General features: G+C 36.7%; 9 protein-coding genes across 9 annotated transcripts; 4 read left to right on the plus strand and 5 right to left on the minus strand.

The window, feature by feature from the left end:
* Window positions 1-38: 38 nt before the first annotated feature.
* Window positions 39-1,840, minus strand: FDP41_006513 (uncharacterized protein; the record flags this gene model as incomplete). The annotated part of the gene is made up of 3 exons (XM_044710157.1): window positions 39-211; window positions 330-1,664; window positions 1,738-1,840. 3 exons carry the CDS (start codon window positions 1,838-1,840, stop codon window positions 39-41), a joined length of 1,611 nt encoding a protein of 536 aa, XP_044559194.1.
* Window positions 1,841-2,275: 435 nt separating this feature from the next.
* FDP41_006514 (uncharacterized protein) lies at window positions 2,276-6,799 on the plus strand (the record flags this gene model as incomplete). Its single annotated transcript, XM_044710158.1, has 2 exons — window positions 2,276-2,464; window positions 2,717-6,799. The coding sequence occupies 2 exons, from the start codon at window positions 2,276-2,278 to the stop codon at window positions 6,797-6,799; spliced, it is 4,272 nt and encodes a 1,423-aa protein (XP_044559195.1).
* A 110-nt stretch (window positions 6,800-6,909) lies between these two features.
* FDP41_006515 (uncharacterized protein) lies at window positions 6,910-9,130 on the plus strand (the record flags this gene model as incomplete). Its single annotated transcript, XM_044710159.1, has 2 exons — window positions 6,910-7,402; window positions 7,455-9,130. The coding sequence occupies 2 exons, from the start codon at window positions 6,910-6,912 to the stop codon at window positions 9,128-9,130; spliced, it is 2,169 nt and encodes a 722-aa protein (XP_044559196.1).
* Window positions 9,131-9,378: 248 nt separating this feature from the next.
* On the minus strand, window positions 9,379-10,725 carry FDP41_006516 (uncharacterized protein; the record flags this gene model as incomplete). Its single annotated transcript, XM_044710160.1, has 1 exon — window positions 9,379-10,725. The coding sequence occupies one exon, from the start codon at window positions 10,723-10,725 to the stop codon at window positions 9,379-9,381; it is 1,347 nt and encodes a 448-aa protein (XP_044559197.1).
* A 115-nt stretch (window positions 10,726-10,840) lies between these two features.
* Window positions 10,841-13,606, minus strand: FDP41_006517 (uncharacterized protein; the record flags this gene model as incomplete). Its single annotated transcript, XM_044710161.1, has 1 exon — window positions 10,841-13,606. The coding sequence occupies one exon, from the start codon at window positions 13,604-13,606 to the stop codon at window positions 10,841-10,843; it is 2,766 nt and encodes a 921-aa protein (XP_044559198.1).
* Window positions 13,607-13,882: 276 nt separating this feature from the next.
* Window positions 13,883-15,523, minus strand: FDP41_006518 (uncharacterized protein; the record flags this gene model as incomplete). The annotated part of the gene is made up of 1 exon (XM_044710162.1): window positions 13,883-15,523. The coding sequence occupies one exon, from the start codon at window positions 15,521-15,523 to the stop codon at window positions 13,883-13,885; it is 1,641 nt and encodes a 546-aa protein (XP_044559199.1).
* Window positions 15,524-15,987: 464 nt separating this feature from the next.
* On the plus strand, window positions 15,988-18,364 carry FDP41_006519 (uncharacterized protein; the record flags this gene model as incomplete). The annotated part of the gene is made up of 4 exons (XM_044710163.1): window positions 15,988-16,952; window positions 17,049-17,143; window positions 17,258-17,424; window positions 17,591-18,364. 4 exons carry the CDS (start codon window positions 15,988-15,990, stop codon window positions 18,362-18,364), a joined length of 2,001 nt encoding a protein of 666 aa, XP_044559200.1.
* A 24-nt stretch (window positions 18,365-18,388) lies between these two features.
* On the minus strand, window positions 18,389-19,263 carry FDP41_006520 (uncharacterized protein; the record flags this gene model as incomplete). The annotated part of the gene is made up of 2 exons (XM_044710165.1): window positions 18,389-18,495; window positions 18,585-19,263. The coding sequence occupies 2 exons, from the start codon at window positions 19,261-19,263 to the stop codon at window positions 18,389-18,391; spliced, it is 786 nt and encodes a 261-aa protein (XP_044559201.1).
* A 430-nt stretch (window positions 19,264-19,693) lies between these two features.
* On the plus strand, window positions 19,694-20,044 carry FDP41_006521 (uncharacterized protein; the record flags this gene model as incomplete). The annotated part of the gene is made up of 1 exon (XM_044710166.1): window positions 19,694-20,044. The coding sequence occupies one exon, from the start codon at window positions 19,694-19,696 to the stop codon at window positions 20,042-20,044; it is 351 nt and encodes a 116-aa protein (XP_044559202.1).
* Window positions 20,045-20,234: the final 190 nt, after the last annotated feature.

The following is a 20,234-nucleotide window of genomic DNA, read 5'->3' on the forward strand; positions in this document are numbered from 1 at the left end:
CCAATAACGAAGAATTTCAGTCCATTGCTGAGTATTTATCACAGCATTTTCATCACAAAATCATAAATCACACTTGCTGTTGAAACAATTCCCAACACAAAACAAATCAATGCAATGAAAAAGGCAAACCATTTTTTGTATCGATTGGTCTCAAGTAAGGCATAAAATAAACATGGAAAGATGAACATGACAATCATTCCAAATGAGGCACCTGTGTTGAAACAGATTCAGCAATGAGATATTCAATGGAAAATGCAATAGACATTCAATAAAAAAATAAAGTGTGCAAAGGAACATGGTTTCGTCACCACCGGTAAATATTCACTTACCAGTTAAACCAAAAATGGTCACCAAATCAAAAGGTATCAACAATGTCACTACAATCAGAATTGCAAATACCAATGCCTCAACAATCCATCTCACGTATGAAAATGGTTTCTTTGGAAATAATAAATGATCCAAAGTCTCTCTCAGAGGAAAATGTACGAGTGGATAAGCCACACCTGAAAGAATAATCATTGAAAATTTGGCAAAAATAATCCAAATACTTGTTCGATTTGGAAATGAATTTAAAATATTATCTCGAATTCCAGAATCTCCAAATTGAATATATCCAAAAATTCCTGCAATTAAATAACAGGTTAAACAAATCAATGAAGCACCATTCACAATATGAGACATTTTCTTTTGAGATCTATTTTTCAATTCTAAATAAATTGGAATTAAGGTAATGGAGTTTCCAAATGAAAAAAATAAAATTGGAAATGCCACAAATAATTGGAAAATATTTTCAGGAGTTTGAAAGAGAAGAATGGAATGATCCAATCTCTTATCAAGTGAGGGTAATTTGATGAAAAATCCAACTATAATCACCAATAACACATACACCACACAAATCACTGCAAAATAGGAAGTGAAAAATAAAAAACCAATTCTCTTCAAACACGTTAATGGAAAGAGTATTAAAACAGTGAGAAAAAAATTAAAACTACGTGAAGAAAGAACTTGAAAAACACCATTACTACCGTCATTACCACCACTCCCATCACTACTAAGCATGATTTTAAACAATCCTGCCGAATAATCTCCAACAATGGAAATATATCCCACAATGACTCCAAAACAAAATACAATGATTAATAAATCAATCATAATACCAACATAATGAGAGTGTTTCTGTTTTTTAAATAAGGATTGAAATGCTTTCATTCCAATTCTCTTAAATGTATATTCTTTTGAAATTTCACAGGCTCGAATGAGAAAGTGAGCTGCCAATGTGGCAATGATACAAACTAGACACAAAATGATAGAACCTAACACCACACCTGATTGATGAAAGGAAAAAGGAATGGCAAGAATACCTGCTCCAATGGTGGAGTTGCTCACATTGAATAAGACAGAGAGAGATGAAGATTTTCCAGGAGGAGGTGGAAGTATTGATGCATTATTATTATATTCAGAATCTTTGAGTAGTTGTTGTGGAAAGTTGTGTTCATGTCTGTCTTCGAGACATGTTTCATGTTGATCGTACGAATAGTAGTTGTTGTAAGATTTGGAAGTGTGATGTGGTTTAACAAGTAGAGGAGAGGATTCATTGCTTACAAGGGAGGGCAGGCAATGTTTGGTCAATTCTTGAGATAGATATTCATGATGGATCGTACTTTCTTGATTCAATATTGAACAATCATTCGGGGTGGTGATGGTGGTGCATTGATGGTGCCAATGATTTTAATTCACTTTCATGTGAAGAAGAAGAGGAATCTCTAGCAGTATCTTCCCGAAGAGGTGGTTCAGAGGATGTTTGCCAGCATGATGATGGCGGAAAGGAATGTTTGAACATTTTTTGAAAGATCTTTTCGAAAGCTGTTGTTGAAGATTCAGAGGGTAAGAAAAATCTGTGAAATCTGTCAGCATGAGGTCTGATGACGACACTCTCAATGATCATCCTCGTCATGAAATTACAAAAGATCACTAGATCACCTGATTCGAAGTGAAAGGAAAGGAACTGAACGTTATTTGTTTATGGCCCTTCAAAACCTTCACCTGTCATTCCAACTTAAACTCATCAAAAAAAACGCAGGTGATTTGAGAGAGAGCTGCTACCAATCGACCAACAATACAGCATCGTCTCCATCATCATCATCACGAATCATCATTTCGAATTACGTAATTCCGTGTGTATTGTTGTGAATATTTAAAAACTCTCCCATCTAGATTATTTATATATTGTCATCATCAATAATCGAAAATGTCACTCGAAGACAATTCAAATCCAATGGAGAACACCAAACAGCGTCTCAAAGTTCTCAATTCATACATGGTTGAAAGTAATCAGCCAACCATTGAAGCATCCTCTGATTATATTAGTTATGAGACTGGAGCATTTACGAGTCCAATGTATTTGGCTGATCGAGATGGATATGCGACACGATTTGCAAAGGAAGCAGAAAGTATACAGATATTGGTAAGTTTCTGGATCAGTTGTTATTGTTGTGGAGTTAAATTTGATAACGAATTGTTATGCGGTTGGTTGTTGTTCACATACACATACACACAACGGATGATATCATTCTGTTCTTCAACTACTACCATCGTCATCACACCCCTTCACAAACATCCATTTAAATTTACTCGTGTAACGACCATCATCACCACCACCACTAACAACAAACGACCATTACCATTATCGCTACTACACATTTCTCTCCAACAACAGCAAGAAATCAATGAACGAGGTGAAGCCTTCATTCATACTCTCTACACCTATCGTTCCATTTCACGTGCTCTTCCACAAGTACAAGCCGATGCTGATAACAAGGCTGAACTCTATCGTAAATTCTTTGATGTGTTAGAGCCTGAGATTCGTAAAATTAGAGATTTGATGGCATTCCATAATGAAACAGTCAAAACACTCACTCGAATCATTGTAGAAATGGTTTCTAATGAGAAGAGAAAGGAAATTCCAAGTGAGACCATGTTTGATTACTTGATTCAAGTCTTGGATACCATTCTCAAATTGGATGCTCTCAAGAACATGAAAGCAGCCATCAACAACGATATGGCCACCGTGAAGAGAGCCTCACAATTCATGGATAAGAGTGGACTCACTCCAGAACAATTGAATTTCTTGGATACAAAGAGTGAAGAGAATGCCCTTCTCTATTCCTTCCTCTCTAATAACAATTCAATTATATCCGGTCTCAAAGATGCTCTCATCAAGAATGCAGGCTATGAGGACATTATCATTCTACTCATTGAGAGATGTGCTGATAATTTTGAACAAGGACAATATCTATTCTGTGATCAGAAACACTCATTGCTTCGTGTATTGGTATTTGGTATCTATCTCATTGATAACAAGGATACCTCCAAGAATAATTATTTGAAAAAGATTGGAAGCAATTCCTTATCGAGATTTTACAAATTATTTAAATCCTATCCAAATATTCCATTGTATGGTGATATGACCTTCTCAATCAAGACTGTACTCAAGAATTGCCCAAACTTGTCAGAAAAGGATTGGATACTCACAGCAAAGGAAGAGGAACAATTGGCCAAACAATTCCTGCTCATTCATCGTATTCCCAAAATGCGATACGATTTCCAGACCTTCACAAAGAGTTACAAACTTCATATCAATCGAATGAAGAAATTGATCAAAGACTCTCCAACCAATCAAGAATTGCTCACCATCATTCCTCAACCCGTACGAGAGAAGGCTAAGGAAATTACTGAACAAGGCTTGAGATTGATTGCTTCATGGACCACCGCTGTGTTGGAACAATGTGCATGGAAATACTCCCATCCTATTGAGGACGAACAGGCACGTCAAATGAAACAACGCCAAGAATCTGATGATAATTTGAGTGTTCTTTTGGAATATGAGCGAGTGGTTCGTTTCAATTACGATAAGGATGAGCGAAGTGCATTGGTCGATGCCATCTCCATGATCAAAGGTCTAGAGAATATCATGTTGCAACAAAATGCCATGATGGCTCCATTGATTCGTTCCGAAATCCACTATCAACTCCAACAATTCATTCAAATGGATTTACCAGAGTTGCTGTACCACACCAAGAATAAGCAAAGACCCATTTTTCCAACCGTACTCGAATTGCGTAATTTGGCGGGTGATTGGCTTCAAGACCCACCACAAGAAATCACCAAACCCAACAAAAAGAAGGGTGAATCTTCTGTGGATTTCCCAAAGAGAATTGTTGGTCCATCATTTACACAGCTTCACATGATTCGTTCCATTGTCTCAACCTTGTACTCTGAGAGAAGTCCAGGTATGCAAAAATCAGGTATCTTCTCCAAGAAGGACTTTAATGATTCTCATGTTGAAATTCTTCGTGATTTCTATAACAAGACCTACATGTGGAATTACTTGTTGGCCTACTCTACCTCATTCAGACGTGCAGCTGATTTGGCCGATTTATGGTATCGTGAGTTCTATTTGGAAATTTCTAAAAAGATTCAGTTCCAAATTGAAATGTCCTTGCCTTGGATTCTCACCGAGGAAATTCTCAAGAGAACCAACAGTGCACTCATGGAGTCAATCATTTATCCAATTAATATTTACAATGACGCTGCCTATCGTGCACTCTTTGTATTGAAACGTAGATTCTTGTACGATGAAATTGAAGCCGAGGTGAACTTGGTGTTCGATCAAATGATTTACAAATTGAGTGAATCCATTTACAAACACTACAGAACAGTGGCTCTTGGAATTTTGTTGGACAACAAATTGAGAGTTCCATTAGAGAAGGACCCCAATGTCAAGTCCAATTACAATTTCACATGCAGCAAATTCGATGTTTTGCTTCTCCAAAAGCACATTAACATTTTAGGAAGATATATCGATTTGAATTACATTATTACACAACGTATGAACATTAACATTAGAGAAAATATCTTGGCTCTCATTAAGAAATTTGAGTCTCAAGAATTGACTGGCATTGTTGAGTTGGAAGTCATGTTAGAAAGTGTTAAAATCACACACCAACTTCTTTCAAGACATTTGGCTTTGGACTCTTTTGAAAGTGTCTTTGCTGAAGTCAATGATAGCACCAGTGTGGTTTCATTTGAGAGTCGTATTGCAAGACACATTTTGGAAGAATTGGTGATGGACTTCTTCCCTAATTATTGTTTCAATACAGTCACTCATCGATTCGTTCGTAGCAAATATACATACAGTGACTTGGAATACAAGAGAGAGAATTATAAGATTCGTTCTTTGCATCAATATGTTACTGCTAGCTTCTCTGAGGCATTTATTCCTCTCTTGGATCAATATAAGGAATTTATTGGTCGACCTCATATGGAGAGTATGATTCGTTTGGTCGGACAGGAATCTCTTGCTCTCATTATTGAATCAAGTATTACTTATATTGAAGACAAACTCTACAACGACATGTCTCCATATATTGGTGCCATGATGGAAGCCATTCCTCCAAAGATTACTCTCCAACCTGCTGCCTACAAACTCATTGGTGTCTATGCCTACTTTACGGCTCAATTTAGAGATTTCTTGGAATATGAAGATTTGAAGGGAGGTGTGTTCCAAGCCTTTAGATCCATTGGTAATTGTATTTGTTTCTTGCTTTTAATTGATTCAAGCATGATGCCTCAAAACATTGCAACCTATATTGCCAGTGCTCCATTCTTGGGTATTCGACCATTGACAAAGGGTGCCAAACAAAAGAGAGCTGAGAAATTACAAGAGGAGATGGACTCTGAGGATGATTTTGCTCAACAACAAGAACAAACACGAAATACTTTATCAAGAAAAGGCTCTCGCTACGGACTCACTAGCGAACACTTAATGTCTGAAGATTTACTTCAACTTCAAAAAATTACCGATTATTACATTCGTAAGGATGTGGATCATGCTCCATTGACTTCTACCATTGCTCAATTCGTGAATGACCCTCAGGTTCAACAAAATATTCATGCTCCAGAATTGTCCAAGAAGTTGACTGAACAAGCAACTCGTGCCGTGAAAATGTATCAACCTCCTCGTGAATTGTTGTCCCTCTTCAAACAATTCTTGGAGAGAATGAGTGGTTTCCTTTCAAACGTAAGAGAGTCATGGAAGGGTACTTCACCTCCTGATCGTTTGCAAAAGTTGGACTCTTCCAAAGAGTTTTATCGTTTGTGGGGTGTTTTGCAATTCGTGTTTTGTATTCCTCCTGAAGTTGCTAATGAGCCAAGCGATTTTGAAGTGTTCGGTGATGGTTTCTTCTGGGCTGGTTGTACGATTGTCTACTTGTTCCAACAACATTTGAGATTTGATGCTTTCAACTTTTCAGATCACGTCTTGAATATTTCAAACATCTCCAAGGAAGGTATGGAGAAGTTGAAGCCTTTCCTTAACAATGCCCACATCATTCGTTCCATCAACAACCGTGTATTCAATTGTCTTCGTTCATATTACCCACTCGTTGATAACACTCCTGATGATTACACTCCACCAACAGATGAAGACTTTACCAAGGTGAGAGTGGTGGCTACGGTATCCACAGACAATACTTCTTCCTTCTCTTCTTTCAGACAATCACCTGCAAGTAATAGTAATACCATGTCACCATCATCCTCATACTCGCAACAACCACCTCCACCACCTCCGTCTCAACCAATTTACATTGATCAAGGTTTTGAGGCGAACACCTATTCGTCATCTCCATCTTCATCCAATTCTCCAAGTTTCGGTGTACCTCCTCCACCACCAAAAACTGAGATACCTCCTCCAGTGAGAATGGGAGGTGGTGTTCCTCCTCCTCCACCAAAAGGTTATTAATAAGACACTTACGAAAGAGCCATCTGTACGATAAAAGTTGATGAATTGCAATAAAGAAGACATAATTTGTTATGAAAGGCTTGTTTCCAGCAAATTTAAGAATCAAAAAAATGCCTTCTCAAGCACCATCTCAGTCGCAGCGACGAGAGTTTAGAACATCATCACAACGAAATTTTGTGGAAACCGATGAAGACGGTGTTCAACCAGTGGCAAGAGCATCCTCTTCTTCTCCCGAAGAAGTGATGGATGAAAAAGATATTTTACGAATTTTGATAACAACGGACAACCATGTCGGATTTAATGAACGAGATCCTGTTCGGAAAGATGATTCATTTATCATTTTCGAAGAAATAATGCAATATGCTCATAAATATAACGTCGATTTTGTTTTACAAGGAGGAGATTTATTTCATGACAACAAGCCTTCACGTGATACTCTCCATAAAACTATTTCCATTTTGAGAAAATATGTTTTCGGTGATAAACCAGTTCCATTGCAAATTCTAAGCGATCAATCTGTAAATTTTAAATCGAATCCTGGTGGAACTGTAAATTATGAAGATCCAAATGTGAACATTTCTCTTCCCATATTTGCAATCAGTGGTATGTATATGATTTGTTGTGGTCAATAGCTTATTTTTATGATCATTAATAGGCAACCATGATGCATGGTCTGGGGAAAACAGTCTGAGTGTATTAGATGTACTTTCTCAATGTAATCTAATTAACTACTTTGGAAAATGTGAGACTGTTGATCAAATTCAAGTCAAGCCCATTCTCATTCAGAAAGGAGAAACCAAGCTTGCATTATACGGACTAGGGTATATCAGAGATGAACGTTTATATCAAACATTCAAAAATCAGAAAGTAACTTTCTTTAGACCTGCAGGAGAAGATAGCCAAAATGCAAGTGAATGGTTTAATTTGTTTGCCATTCACCAAAATAGAAATCAACATCACAATAAGAAGGGTAATATTAGTGAGAGCATGTTGAAAGGATTTTTCGATCTGGTAGTGTGGGGCCACGAACATGAACAGCAAGTTGTTCCCACAAGAAGCGTTTCAGGAGGCTTTGAGGTGATGCAACCTGGCAGTTCAATAACAACCACATACACTCCACAAGAGGCTAAACCAAAGAAGGTAGCTGTTTTAGAAATTTATAAGGACACATTTAGAGTCATTCCTATTACTCTTAAAACTGTCAGACCATTTGTATTCGATACAATATCTCTCTCAGACTATGAGGATGATTTAAAACATATCAAGAACAACCCTGAAGAAATTGCCGATTTTTTAAAAGAGCATGTCACTCAATTGATCAAACAAGCAAGAGAAGAAAAGTTGAACAACTTTGAAAATGATGAGGAAGCTTTGACTGAATTGAAGAACTATTGCAAGAAATATCCTGGATTGGATTTACCTATTGTTAGATTAAGGGTTGATTATAGTGGTGGTTATGCATCCATTAATCCTCAACGATTTGGTCAAAATTTTGTTGGAAAAGTTGCCAACCCATCAGATTTGTTATTGCTATCGAGGAAAAAATCAGAAAAGGCAGATGCTGCGGTTGTTGAAGATGATGATGACCAAGAAAAAGTATCTGAAAAGAAGAAACGAAGCAAGGAACAATTATTAACTGCTCTGATCAAAAATGATAATAATGAAGAGTTTGCAGATGCGGCAACTGATGCCTTAACTGATGGTATTAAAATAGAAGATTTAGTTTCTCACTATCTCAGAGAGACAAGTACAAAGAAATCAGGTATTGCTGGACTTCTAGTTCTTAACGAATTTGAGTTTCAGAATTCTGTGGTTGACTTTGTAGAAAAAGAAGAACTTCATGCAATAGATGACTTTGTCACTAACGATATTAAGACAAAGCAAAAAAAATTGTGGTCAGATCTGAAGCAAGCACTAAAACAATCAGACAAGGATTCCCTCACAGAAGAAGAGTTAGAGGCCTACTTGCAGAAATACAGAGAAGAAGCAAGGGCCAATTTTGAATTGAATAGAGATAAGATCATAGGTGATCGCCTTTTAAAAAAGGCTTCAAGTTCTGCAGATGGCGATCATGACGAAGAGCAAGAGGAGGAGGAAGAAGAAAAGCTATCAAAAAAGAAAACTTCTCGTAGGAAGAAGGCCGACAGCGAAGAGGAAGAGGAAAAGCCAAAAAAGCGAACTAGCTCAAGAAGTAAAAGAAAGTGGAAGAAGAGGATGAAGAGGAAGAGAAACCAAAAAAGAAAGCTACAAAACGAAAAAAGAAAGATAGTGACGAAGAGGAGGAAGAGGCACCAAAGAAAAAAACGACTAGAGGCAGAACAACCAAATTGAAACCAAAATTTAAAGCCATTGACGATGAAGTAGTTGAGGAGGAACCACCTAAAAAGAAGACTACACGAGGAAGACCAAAAAAAGAAGGTAGAAGATGAGGAAGAAAAGCCTAAGAGAAGAACAGCTGCTAAGAAAAAGGTCGTTGATGATGAGGATGCAATTGTTATTGATGATGAGGATGAATAAAATTAATGTTTATTGGAGTCGGGCAGTTCATTTCTAAGAAATGATCATATCATCAATTATCCTTAATCTTCTTCAATATATCCGTATTTTACAAGATTTCTATACTTGTCTCTCAAACTCAAACTATCTCGAACCGGATTGAACATTTTCTTATAGGTTGCTAATATCTTAGCCCAATTTCCTCCAAATCTCTTGTAGCCAGCTAACAATGCATCCACCTCTTCTTCGGACCAAAAAACCTTCTTTTGTCTTGGTTTAGAGCTATCACTAGTGATCTTCTTTGGTTTTTTCTGAGCAGGTTTGTGGAAAAGTACTCGTTCAGTATCTTCCTCATCTGAATATTCTTCAAATACATTTGTTGATGTATCTCCTTTTTGTTTCTTAGATGGGGATTGTTGTGACCTCAAATGTTGCTTAACAGTTGCCTTAGGTGGTACTTTAACAGGTGGTTCTTCTTCAGAATCTGATGCAAGTTCTCTATTAACTTTAACTTTCTTAGCATCAGAGTGTCTTTCATTCAATCTTCTAGGTTGTTTTTTCTTTGGTGTTCCAACTTCTGATAGAGCCAAGGTGAGAAGCTTCTTTTGTACAGGTTCAGATTTTCTCTTAGCAATGAATAAATTAGTATCCTCTTTCACAGGATTTCCTAGTGCCATTGCTGTACATGGTTCATTGAATTGTTCAAGAGAATCAGAGTGAATTGGAAGGTTTGAAATTGATGTTCTTCGAGCAGATGCATGACCATTCATAGACTCAGACGAACTAGCACCACCACCACCACGTGGAGTGGATGTAATAGATTTCTTTGGACTTGTACGCACAAAAGATGGTTGTTCTTGATTTTCTTGTTCATGCTTCTCATAGTCTTGTAAAATTGAATAGAGTTTTGGTGGTTGAATGTAATTACCCAAAATGTTAATATACTTGACAATGGACAATAAACAAGAATATCTTTCTTCGTAATTACTTTCTTCTTTAAAAGCTTTCCACCATTTGTTCAGCTTTTTCATGTAGGCTAGAACAGTGAATGAAGCATTCTCAAAGATGCGAGCAAAATCATCTTTTCTGTTCTGAATGAGAGAAATCACCTTTTCCACACAAGTTTCGATCAAATTCAAGCGATCATTCAAATCTTGTTCGTTTGTTATTTGTTGTGAGGTTTCGTTGAGCATATTGATCACCAATCTCACCTTAACATTCAGAGAGTTTGTATCGAAGGGAAGGCTTTTAAGCAATTCATCAACCACAGAATCAATACGGCGGTACAATAAATATTCAATAACCAGTGTATTGATTTGAACAGATAGAGAAGATTCCGTAGAATCTTCGTCCGATGATGATGCTGTTAATTCTTGTTGATGATGATGATGACGATCGGTTTGTTCTTGCGGATTGCTTGGGTTTGTCATGTCAAAAAAAGGCTTGGGTTTTAATGGGTTTAACGGCAATTTTTTTGGCGGTGTGGGTTTAAGAGGAAGAGTCTGCTGGAACGTTTTTTTGTTCAAAAATTTTACAAATAAGAGTTTATTTGGAGGAAGATTTGCTTGAATGAGGGGTGGCATTGCTTCCGCCGTTGCTCTTTTCATGGGTCTGGCTTGTTTTCTTTGGTGTTGCAAACACTTCACGAGGAGAGTCACGCGATGAAGACTTGGAGGTATTCGAAGATGAAGAAGAAGCACTCTTGCTTCCCTTATTGCCGTTGGAATTTTCATTAGGAAATGGAGGAGACGATACAGAATGAGCTTGGAATTGCTCAGCTAGGGCTTCAAACATCTGTTTGTGTTGTGTTAACTTATTGACTTGATCTTGAAGAGGTGGAATGTGTTGTCTCAAGTATGAAGCTCTGTGTCCCATCAAATCTCTAAGTTTATCTGCACCCATATTCGAAAAATGTACTCTGATATTGTTGTCCATATTCGTGAATATTGGATCCAAAAAGAATGCGTTGAACTTGGCTCGAATATACTTGACAAACATTGCTCTTACACCTGCAAATAATTGTGCAGCAGCTCTCTTAATTTTCTCACATTTTTCTTCAGTAAGTTCTCTTCCCTTCAATTGGTCGAATATGACATAAAGAGAATCATTGGATTCCTCAAGTGCAACTTTGACACGTTCAACAGTATCTTCTTCTTTTGGATGCAATAAGTCATATTCAGGTCCTTTCTTTGGTGGTTGTGCCGAAATTAAATCCCAATCCATGATCTTTACAAATGTTTCGAATTCATCTGAAGTCTTATTTCTAACATCTTTGATGATTGATTCAATAAATTCTTCGCAAGCTTTGTAAAGTTCATTCGAAAATGCCTTGTATCTTTGAGATAATGAATTATTCTGAAGCATATGACGAATAATTAATTTGAATAACTGTTTCATGACGAACTTGCTTCTAATCAATAGGCAATCAATTAGTGGTTTGAACACAGCTCTACATTTCTTTTGAGCTAAATCAGTTACTCCTCTAATATAATCTGGGGATGTATGCATTGGATTGACACCAATAGAAACAGCAACTTCGTCATTTGATGTTTGAGGAAATTCTTGAGCAAGAGAAACCACTTCAAATTCAGATAATAATCTTTCTAGTTGAGCACCTCCATAAAGTTTAAAGTTTCTATTTCTAATTGGAAGTTTCTCTTGAAGCTGTTGTGAAAATCCAGGCCATTCTTGTCCAGATTGAATTCTTTCTTCTTCAAGGGTTAGTCCATTCTTTAGAGTATCAAATTGATTTGTACCATTCAAGGCTTTCACAAAGTTTGTCATAAAAGCGCCAATCATGTGTGTTACTTGGGCTTCAATGTTCTCCTTCTCAATTTCTGCTAATTCATTCGTTGCAGCGTCTAATGATCGTTTTCTCTTTGACAAAGAGTTCTCAATATTGTTTAGCACTGGAGAGATATTCTCTACATATTTTTCATTTAACATTCTTTCAAGATGTCTCTTCAAATTAAAGAATCCAATTTGTGGCTTATACTTTTGTTCATCAAATCCAACCTTTGCAAGTTTCTTGTAATCCTTAAGATAAGTATTGATAATTTCATTCTTGAATTCTTCCTCTGCTAGATTACGAGTACCATGTCCAGATGGTAATGAGATATAGAAAACCTTAGAGAGATCTGGAATGTGTCCATCCGTAGCTAAGTAATCATTTGCTTCTTTTGCATCTCTAAATTGATTATTCCTATTATTGAATTTTGTTACAACAAATATGGTTCTTTCATAGTTTGGATCTACTTGCTTAATTAGAGGTCTAACTTGAGTATTGCACCATTCAACAGTGGATTGTTCTAATGCAATAATAATTCTGTTTTGAGGTTTGATGGTATTCATAACAATCTTATGAATTCTTTCTGCAAGAGGATCTTGTTCACCTTTTCTAAAACCTGGAGTGTCAAAAATTGTTAAATTTGCACAATATTTGTATCTGACACGAAGTACAATTGGTCTAGAGTTGACATTAGATTTACCACAAAGATCTTCTGTTCTTTTTCTAATTTCTTTTTCGAGATCTGGGACAGGAGTGGGTTCTTCTTCAATCTCTGATGGTGTAGCTTCTTTGAAAAAGTTGCAGATAGGTTTTTCTGCACTTGGATCGTTAGTCATTTGTAGAATTAGTGGTCTTCTTGTTCCAATTTGTGTATCAACTGTATTAAATTGGAATCCTAGCAATGCTTCAACAAAAGAACTCTTTCCATCGGATTGCATTCCGACTACAACAAGTTCAGGTGCTTCGAATTTCATTTTGTGTTCATTTACAACAGTTTGGAGATTGTTGAAGGCTTCATAGAGTTGCTTATTGTCTTTCGAATTACCCTGCAATTGAGAAAGTAAAAGTTGACGCTCCTTTTCAACCTTTTCTGATAATTGTTGTTTGTCTATAGCCGCTGTAACCTTCTTCTTTTGTGCAGAGGGAGGTTGAGCCTTTTTATCAGTAGAAGATGGAGTCTTCGAAGGTGAAGACACAGATTTTGGATTTGGTGATGACGGGGCATTATCGAATTCTTGAGAACTCAATTCAGTTCCGAATGAGCCTCCGAGGTGAGGTTGAGCTTTGTTAATGGTTTGACTAGCGGTACTCTCTTCATGATGATCGTCCAACATGGCATCATCCATTGGCTGGGACAATGAGCCTGATGTCATATCGTCGAACGTTGATGATAAATTTAATTGATGATCGTTTGACGAGACTGGTGGAGGGGAGAATGAAATATCATCATCGAAATAGGATGAGGCTTGCTTGACCTTCTTGCTCTCGGAGTGATTTCCGTTTGGAGCTTCTTTTCTCTTCATTCTGGCGTGATGAACTACGTAGTGGGTGTTTTTTTTTGATTTGAAAAAATTCAAAGTCGCTTTTGCGCCTTCCAGTTTTTGCCAGAATATTTTGCTTCCAATTTTCGCAAGAACACTGAGTGAGGCTTCTCCTGTAAATAAGGGAGAACACTGAGTGAGGCTTTCGTGAAAATTGGAGCGCTTCATGAGGCCCATCAAACCTGCAGTTCTCTGGCCTCTGCTGCATGGAGGAAGCTTCTTCGTGGGTCATTGATGAAGAGGAACGTATTCCCAACCTCAAACTTCAACAGAACTAATCCGAAGAAGAGTGATTGCTGTTTCGCATGCCAATTCTACCATATGTTGTTTGACACGAGAGTCCTCAAGAAGGAAACGTTCAAGCACATTCTCAACAATAACACTCTCATGAGAGCCGCTCATATTGGCAAATAAATCAATTCCGAAAAAACAGCCTTCTTCCTTATGGTCATCAGTGTTCTTCTCGCACTGATGTTTTGAATATTCTCTTTTGAGTCGTAATAGATCATTCTCTCGAGACGATTCGAAGGATGAGGATTGAAGGATCATTCGGGGAAGGCTCAGAATGCAATCACTAAACACCTCTGAAACACTCGCAGGAAGTTGAGAACTCTCTTGTCCAGTGATGTCTGACCATAACTGAAATTCGATATGGCATCCACCACCACATAAAAAGTGTTGATGAGGAGATGGCATATGGTCACTCCACACAGCTTTATCCAATAATGAGAAATGATTCTTAATCACTTCATAGGCGTCTTTGAGTGATCGTTTGGTTTCCTTTACAATGGTTTTGGATGGTCCTCTCAAAACAAAGTGAAACATGTCTTGGCATGTATTTGGAATACAAATGAACAGTTCTTGAGAAATGCATTGAATACTTGGACACTCCTCGCTGATTGGAGTGGTTGGAATGGCAAACAATTCTTCACCACTAATTTGAGACACTGAACCCACTTTTAGAACTGGAAAATCAATGCATAGACTTATTTGATTCAACAATTTAGGATTCATGTTATCAAAAATAAATACAGAAGAGTTATTATGATAGGAGATGTGGAGATGAGGAAATGTTCCTTCCATTAATATTATGATACCACTATCAGACGTGGATCCAATTTGAAAAATAGATTTCCATAATGTTCTTTCAAAATTGTTCACGTTTTGATTTTTTCTGCTGAGTAATAAAATTTTGTTGCACTTATGAAACCTTGATTGAAGATTTTGAGAATGATAAAATTTTGAAGAAAAGGATGAACTTGTCACGTTACAAAATAATCCTCTAAAACCAAAACTATCACTCAATTGTCCTCCTTCGATACAATGAAATTTTCTTTGTTTTGGTACCTTTTCTCCATGAGCAAAGCAATCGATAAGAAGAGTTGAAAAGTGATTTACCATATATCGAATGTCTTTGGACTGTAGTGAATTTTTAGCCATGTGAAAGATGGAATCCTTATCCGAATAAATCAAACGAGAAATCTTTTCGCTTTCTAATAATCTCATTCTTTCAAATGATTTCACACAAATGTTCTTTAAAATAAATAAATAATTGCAAATAACATCCAATGGTAATAATTGTTTTAAATGCAAATCTTCAATACTTCTCAATACAAGCTCACAACATAATAAAATGACGCCTGTTGTTCCATCTCCAGCTCGTTCCTCTTGAGTTTTCGATAAATCACACAAAATTTTTCCAATTGGATTTACAATTGGTAGTGATCGTACAAGTGTTGCTCCATCATTGGTGTAAATCATTTCTGGATGGATGTGTTGATGATACTTTACAATTAATTTATGGAATGACATGGGTCCGAAACTTGAATGCAGTAAATGTTTTAGCTTTTTGCATGCGTCCAAAATGATTGGAGCGCTCGAAAGAGAGGACAGACTCATTTTTTAAGAATGACGAAGAGTCTTCTTGTTTCCTCGTCTCATCCTCTTACTTCAATATTTAGATCATCAACATTTTCATAAACAAAGCATTCAAAACACGGCGTTAATTACATCCACAATTGGATCCAGTCCTCCTCTTAAAACATTTTGTGTTCGCAACAATCATCCAAGAAATGAGAAAATAGCCAATGGAAATTCCTCCGATTCATTCCATCTGTTGACCAGAAACTTCCCTCTTTTTTTTCTTAACATTGGAATTTCCCAAAAACGATACCCATTCCAGAAAGCTTCTTCAAATAAAACAAGATCTTTGCTATTGCACATTTTCCTCATCAACCATGTGCATGGGAGAGATTCAAGCCCCGATCTATGTATTTGCTTATGGTTCGTTGATATGGCGGCCAGGTTTTCCCTATGAATCAAGTTTCTCGGGATTCATCAAAGGCTTTCGGCGACGGTTTTGGATGCAAGATACCTTTCATAGAGGACATATAACACAACCTGGCAGAACACTAACAATATTAAGAGAGGAGGATTACAATCAATTAATTCAGAACAAACAACACACCAGCGTGGAAGTTGTCAACAACAATAACAACAAGGGTTTTATTATCAATGACTGTTCATGTCAGCATCAACATTACTTTCAAAGACACTCAAGCTCGGTTCTTCTTGAGGAAGATGAAAATGATTTGAGGGTTTGGGGAACCTGTTATAAAATTCCATTTGAACATGCAGAAAAAGTCATCAAAGATTTGGACTATCGTGAATTAGTAGCAGGCTACCACAAAACCTATGTGTCTGTTTATGTGTCTGATTCGATTGTGGCATGTAGGAAGGCCATTGTCTATTATTATAACCCGTTTGAAAAAGAGGAAAGCGCCGAGATATCCTCTCCTTTTGTTGGACCTGAGAATTTATGTTGCACAGCAATGCTCATCGCAAGGTCTTTTGGTCATTCTGGACCTAACAGAGATTATCTTTATCGCTTGCATGAGCATTTGCCAATACTTGACAAGTATATTGGTGCTTTGGTGGAATGTGTTCGATCCATTGAATCTCACTATCCAATGAATAATTCGATACAAATGGTTTTAAGAACAGAAGAATATAAGGGAAAAATTTACATTGATCAAGGTGCCACCTCTGCCCTTAGCCAAAAAAGTAAGAATTTATTGGCATGTGGCATACGGAATGTATTTGGGGAATTTGAACAAGATGACATTGTGGTTGTGGTGGATTGTCATACCAACAAAGTGGTGGCCAAAGGTTTCTCCAACTTGAGCGCTGCTGACATTCGAATCATACAAGGAAAGAATTCAAAGGCACTTGGCCAAGAATTTCTCAAGAACCCATTGTTGAATGCATCAAATTTGAGTCATTCTCGTGCTCCACATGAAGTCATCAGTAAATCACGAATGATCCTGCTGTAAGTGCTAATGATCAAATGAAGAAACAACTTTTGAGCTAATTGAAAAAGATTCAAAGAATCTTTTTTTCTGTTCGTTCATGTTTGTTGTTGAAGGGATCGATTGCTTGCTGAAAAAATGTCTCAACAACAAACCCAACCACAAGATAAAACGAGCAAAGACTATTACTTTGATAGCTATTCTCACTTTGGTATGTTTTGATATCGGGTGAAGCTTGTTACCTTTGAAATATTTTCATTATTTGATGAATTGTTTTTGATGAACGATTTTCATCATGATTTTCAACAACAACAACCAACAACAGGAATTCATGAGGAGATGCTCAAGGATGGTATAAGAACCAATGCCTACAAGAATGCAATTCTCCAAAACAAACATCTTTTCAAAGATAAGGTTGTTCTTGACATTGGATGCGGAACAGGTATTTTGTGCCTCTTTGCAGCAAAGGCTGGTGCCAAACGAGTGATTGGTGTAGGTTTTTATTGTTTGTTATTGTTTTTTGAATGAATTATTTATTATTATTGAATGGTTTCATCGGATGAAAATACTTGTTCATCATTGGGTGATTTTAATATGATCATCATGTCGATATAACATATCCACTTTTATATTTACAATTCATTCATCAATTCACTAGATTGATATGAGTGATATCATTGATAAAGCAAGACAAATTGTTTCCGATAATGGTTATTCTCATGTGATTGAGTTAATCAAGGGTAAAGTTGAGGACATTGCTCAATTACCTTTCGGAATTGAGAAAGTAGATATCATCATCAGTGAATGGATGGGATACTTTTTATTGTACGAGAGTATGTTACAGACTGTTCTCAGTGCTCGTGATAGATGGTTGAGACCAGGTGGCTATCTTTTCCCTGACAAATGCACCATGTACATTTGTGGTATTGAAGATTCAGAATATAAGAGGGATAAGATTGATTTCTGGGACAATGTCTATGGATTTAATTTCAGTGCTATTAAAGCAGATGCATTGAGAGAACCTTTGGTTGACTTTGTTGAGTCACAACAAATCATTACTACTCAATCCAAGTTTTTAGAGATTGATTTGAACACTATTCAACCTGAAGATTTGAAGCAAATTACTACCAGCTTTGAATTTACATCACAATATCAAGAATATTGCCAAGCATTTGTTGCTTGGTTTGATTGTGTCTTTTCTCGAGGTCCTCACAAACCTGTTGAATTCTCCACTGGACCATTTACTGAAGGCACTCACTGGAAACAAACAGTTTTCTATTTAGAAAATGATTTACCATTGAAACCTAACGATGTGATTAAGGGTACCATCACCATTTCTCAGAACAAGAGCAATCATCGTGACTTGGATATTTCCATGAAGTATACAGTGAATGGTGGAGCCGTAATCTCTCAAGACTATATTATGAGATAATTAATTTATTCACTTTTCAAAAGTTTATTGATATGACACAGATGAAACTAGGAATAAAAGTAATCTTCTATCAATGGTGACATCTGTTGTCACTGAGGATACAGAGGAAGGGATCAATGTGAGAGTCCATTCTATCGATTCGTCACCATCATCACATTGGAAATGAAAAATTGAAATCATATGAATCATTGAACTTCATAATTCACAGACACACACTTACCATCTCCCCACGAGACAATGGTTTGAACAAATTCTCCAATTCTCTGATTCGTGTAATATTCATAAATATCAAATTGTTTTGGTAGAGTTTGTCTTCTCTCAATCACCTTCATGATTGGCCTAGAATTAAAATTACTAATCACAAAATCACTCCATACAGGATCAAATTCTTGTAAAATACTTCCAATCACAGTATTATTACATCCATAAATTGTAATCGAATGTCCAGTTTTCTTTCTGGCATCAATTGCAAACGAGTCAGTCATGGTAAAATTTGAATTGATCAAATCGATGGTCATTGGATAATTCAAAACGGAACGACTTTTCAATGTTGCTATTAATTCCATTTGTTTGTTGTTATTGACATCCGTTGTCACTCGACTCACATCAATATAATGATTATAAATATTTCTCTTGAAATTGAGAATTAAATTTGTAGTGTTGGAATTACTTTTTAACCGATCGGAAATACTTTCTAAATTCGAATATCCATTATTACAAGTCATCATGGGTGGTGGAATCGACCACGAAACATTCACTCCAATCACAACAGCCAATAGAACAATAAATAATGAACCAAAAATTGCGACACAAATAGACCCTACACAAGTTCTTTCTTTTGAAAATTGATAATCGGCTCGGGTCGTTTTGTCATCATCGTCACAATCAATGTTGCACATGTTTTATGGAAAGTGATGATGAAAGGTCAGTCTCGGTAAGGATAATGATGACGGTGGTCAAAACAATTTTTTTTTCGCCTGTCACGAGAGTGTTGGAAGTTCAATAAACAGAAGGGTGTGTTGGTTTTTATAAAAACTGAGTGATCAGCGGATAGTTCCTGTTGTTTGTTGTAAAATCAATTGAAGTTGTGTCACGTTTGTGTAAACATCTCTATCCGATTGGATAAATTAGAATAAACCATGCACCATTTTGAATGCCTTGTCATTCGAAGACTTTAAATGAACATGATCAAATTGAGGAGTAAATACTCTCGTATCTCCCTTTGTCTCGGTTGTGACTATCATCGCCGATATTTGCATGGTTGTCCTGTCGGATTTTCCGTCATAATTATAACCATCAGAGATGATGATTACAAATCAAACAAAAAAAATGGCGAAACTCATCACGAAACAAGAACTCTCATCCCTTCTTCAAACCAATCCTTCCCATGTGGTGTTGTTAGACGTCCGAGAACCAAGCGAGTATACATCATCGGATTTACCAGCAATTCATTCTTCAGCCCACAATATTCCAATTAATACTTTGAAAGAAGCTTTTCATTTGAATGATACCGAATTTAAGAACAAGTATGGATTTGAAAAGCCCAAGCCCACGGATTCCATTGTATGTTATTGTAAGCTCGGAGGAAGAGCACAGAAAGCCACGGATACTCTAGCCGAACTTGGTTATGAAAACGTCCGATGCTTTAAAGGAAGTGCAAGTGAATGGTGGTCAAATTAGAACTGACATGTGTAGAATTGTAATTGTTTAAAAGATTTCTGATTAATTAAAATCTTGCAAGATTATTTTGATCAGCTCATGATTCGGTGCATTGATGATGATAAAGCATTTCATTGAATTAAACACTTCACTGGCGCCTTTAAATCAACATTTTGAACAATCTCCACTGGCGGCAAAAAACGAACTACAA

Source organism: Naegleria fowleri (assembly GCF_008403515.1).
Source record: "Naegleria fowleri strain ATCC 30894 chromosome Unknown tig52, whole genome shotgun sequence".
NCBI lineage: Eukaryota > Heterolobosea > Eutetramitea > Acrasida > Naegleriidae > Naegleria > Naegleria fowleri.